At 53.3% G+C, this 3128-nt stretch overlaps 1 protein-coding gene across 1 annotated transcript; it reads left to right on the top strand.

Moving 5' to 3' along the window:
* Positions 1-1730: 1730 nt before the first annotated feature.
* On the top strand, positions 1731-2855 carry LOC109174042. The gene has a single exon (XM_019323335.1). It carries the CDS (start codon positions 1731-1733, stop codon positions 2853-2855), a length of 1125 nt encoding a protein of 374 aa, XP_019178880.1.
* The last annotated feature ends 273 nt before the right edge of the window (positions 2856-3128 follow it).

Below are 3128 nucleotides of genomic sequence, written 5' to 3' on the forward strand. Positions count from 1 at the left end.
GGATTCGGTAGAGGCCGAAGGATCCATCACTCTGCCAGTTGAGATTGGCAGTTACCCAGACGTACATAAACTCAGTATGAAATTTATCGTGGTAAATTTGGCCTGCTCGCATAATGCTATACTCGGCCGACCGGGTCTAGAGGATCTAGGAGCTCTGATTTCAATCGAGCACCTCTGCCTGAAATTCCGCACGCCAAATGGAATAGGTACGGTGCGCTGCGACCGGAAGGTCGCCCGCGACTGCTACCTGCAAGCCTGCCGAGGAATGGGCAAGCAAGAGATGCAGGTCCATGAGATCACGGAAAGGCCCCCAAAGAAGACAATGATACCTCGCCCCGAGCCGGCTGTTGAATTGGAAGAGGTGGAGATTGATCCTGAGCAACCGGATAGGCGGGTCCAAATTGGGGTCGGTCTCCCGCTAGAGGTAAGAGAAGAAATCATAAAAGTGCTCTGAGAACACCGGCTGGTTTTCGCCTGGGGTCCAGAGGACATGCCCGGTGTCGATCGATCCATTATATCGCACCGACTCGCTGTAGACCCTGAGCATCGACCAGTCGTACAAAAGAAGCGGTACCTGGCCAATGATCGGAGAGAATTCGTAAAAAAGAAGGTAAGCACGCTGTTAGCAGCCGGACGTGTCCGAGAGGTTAAGTACCCGGAGTGGTTGGCGAATGTGGTTCTTGTACCGAAGCCCCCGACGTGGCGAATGTGCATCGATTATACCGACCTTAATAAGGCCTGTCCTAAGGACCCGTTTCCATTACCCCGGATTGACCAATTGGTTGATGAGACCGCCGGGTCAGCTTTGCTGAGCTTCATGGACGCCTTCAGGGGGTACCATCAGATCTTCATGCACTCGGCAGACGAAGAAAAGACCGCGTTTCTAACGCCGGACGGAGTCTATTGCTATCGAGTCATGCCCTTTGGGCTTAAGAATGCCGGAGCTACATATACGCGAATGGTGGCTCGACTATTCCAGCACTTGCTGGGAAAATCAATGGCCGCGTACGTCGATGACATGCTCGTCAAGAGCCGAGAGGAGAGCAAACATGCAGAAGATCTGGTCAACTGTTTTAAAGTAATGATAAGATATAATCTCCGGTTAAATCCCAAAAAGTGTGCTTTCGCAGTGCAAGGTGGAAAGTTCTTGGGCTATATGGTCACCAAGCGAGGTATTGAGCCTAACCCGGAGAAGGTACAGGCCATCGTCGACATGCAGCCCCCCAGCTCCATCAAAGACCTGCAACGATTGACTGGTCGACTGGCCGCCCTTAGCCGCTTCCTGAGCAAAGCGGCGGATAAGACGGTGCCCTTCTTCGAGGCCATGAAGAAGAAGGAGGGATTCGCTTGGACCACCGAGTGTCAACAGTCGTTCGAAGAGTTGAAACAATATCTCTCAACACCCCCGGTATTGTCTACTCCCCAGGCGGGCGAGCCCTTATTCTTATACTTAGCCGCCTCCTCTAAGACGGTGAGTTCGGTGCTAGTCCGAGAAGAAGAGCGCGTTCAGCACCCGGTTGAAGGCCGCCGAGTCGGTGATCATTGGCCAGGTACCGCTTGAAGGCCGAGTCGCGGTATACCGCCCTGGAGAAGATTGTATACGCGTTGGTGATCACCGTGCGAAAGCTAGCACCTTACTTCCAAGCCCACACCGTCCGAGTGCTGACTGACCAACCGCTTGGGAGCGTCCTGCGAACCCCTCGTCGTCCGGCCGACTAGTGAAATGGGCCATGGAACTAACCCAGTATGGGATTGAGTACCAGCCCCGGTCCTCCATAAAAGGTCAAGCCTTAGCCGACTTCTTGGTCGAGTGCACGGCGAGCGAAGAAGAAACGGAACACGCCACGGAGGACAGTTTAGGCGAGTGGTGGGAAATGCATGCAGACGGAGCGTCGAGTCGACGACACTGCGGGGGTGGAGTTATGCTCATCTCCCCGGAGGGGTTCCGACTATACTATGCCTTAAGCTACTTGTTTCCGACATCTAACAATGAGGCCGAATATGAAGCTGTGCTAAATGGTCTGCGACTCGCCAAGGCCTTAGGAGTGGAGCGATTGAGAATCAAGACCGACTCCAGATTGGAAGTCGGGCAGATCTCAGGCATGTGTGAGGCTAAGAACACGCGGATGACTTTATATAAAGAGCGAGCGGTCGAGATGTTAAAGAAATTCGGAGCTTACGAAATAGAATACATCTCCCGGGCAGACAACGTGGAAGCCGACATATTGTCTAAAATTGCCTTGGAGGGAGTACCGGATCATCTTGTGAAGATCTGCCAAAAGGAGGAGTTAGAGCGACCAAGTATCGAGGAAACAACAGTAGAAGTCCAGCAGGTGACCGGCGAGGAATGGGACCGAGAGAAGAACCCCGAGATGTTCTGGATAGAGGACATCCGACGATTCAAGGAAACAGGCGAATTGCCGGAAGATCCGGGAGTCGCCGCTAAGGTTCGACGAAAAGCCCCCTCTTTCGAAATCATTCATGGGCAGCTATACAAACGGTCGTTCGGGGGTCCTCTGTTGAAATGCTTGCTCAGGCCCGAGGCCGAAAAAATAATGGACGAGGCTCATAGAGGCATCTGCGCCGCACACCAGGGCGCCCACACGCTCGCCCGAAAGTTGGTCGTCCAGGGGTATTATTGGCCGACCATGATGCGAGACTGCATCGAATGGATATCCAAGTGTGGCATTTGCCAAGCGTTCGCCAGAAAGGACACTCGGCCGGCTACCTTCTACACGCCGGTCACCACGGCTATTCCGTTTGCTAAGTGGGGAATCGACTTGTTGGGGCCGTTACCAGTAGCTCCCGGGGGCCTGAAATTTTGTGTCGTAGCTATCGACTACTTCACCAAGTAGGTTGAGGCTGAACCATTGGCCACTATCACCGAGTACCAATGCCGACGCTTCCTATGGAAGAAGGTGATTTGCCGCTTCGGCTTGCCCGAGAATATTGTCAGCGATAATGGGCGACAGTTTGACTGCCAAGCGTTCGCTGACTTCTGCCGTCGACACGATATCTGCCATACCAAGGTATCCGTGGCGTACCCGCAGGCCAACGGGCAAGTCGAAAATGTGAATCGAACCATAGTGGATGGAATCCGAAAGAAATTGGAAGATATCCAAGGAAAT

Source organism: Ipomoea nil, unplaced genomic scaffold (genome assembly GCF_001879475.1).
Source record: "Ipomoea nil cultivar Tokyo-kokei standard unplaced genomic scaffold, Asagao_1.1 scaffold0519, whole genome shotgun sequence".
Lineage (NCBI taxonomy): Eukaryota > Viridiplantae > Streptophyta > Magnoliopsida > Solanales > Convolvulaceae > Ipomoea > Ipomoea nil.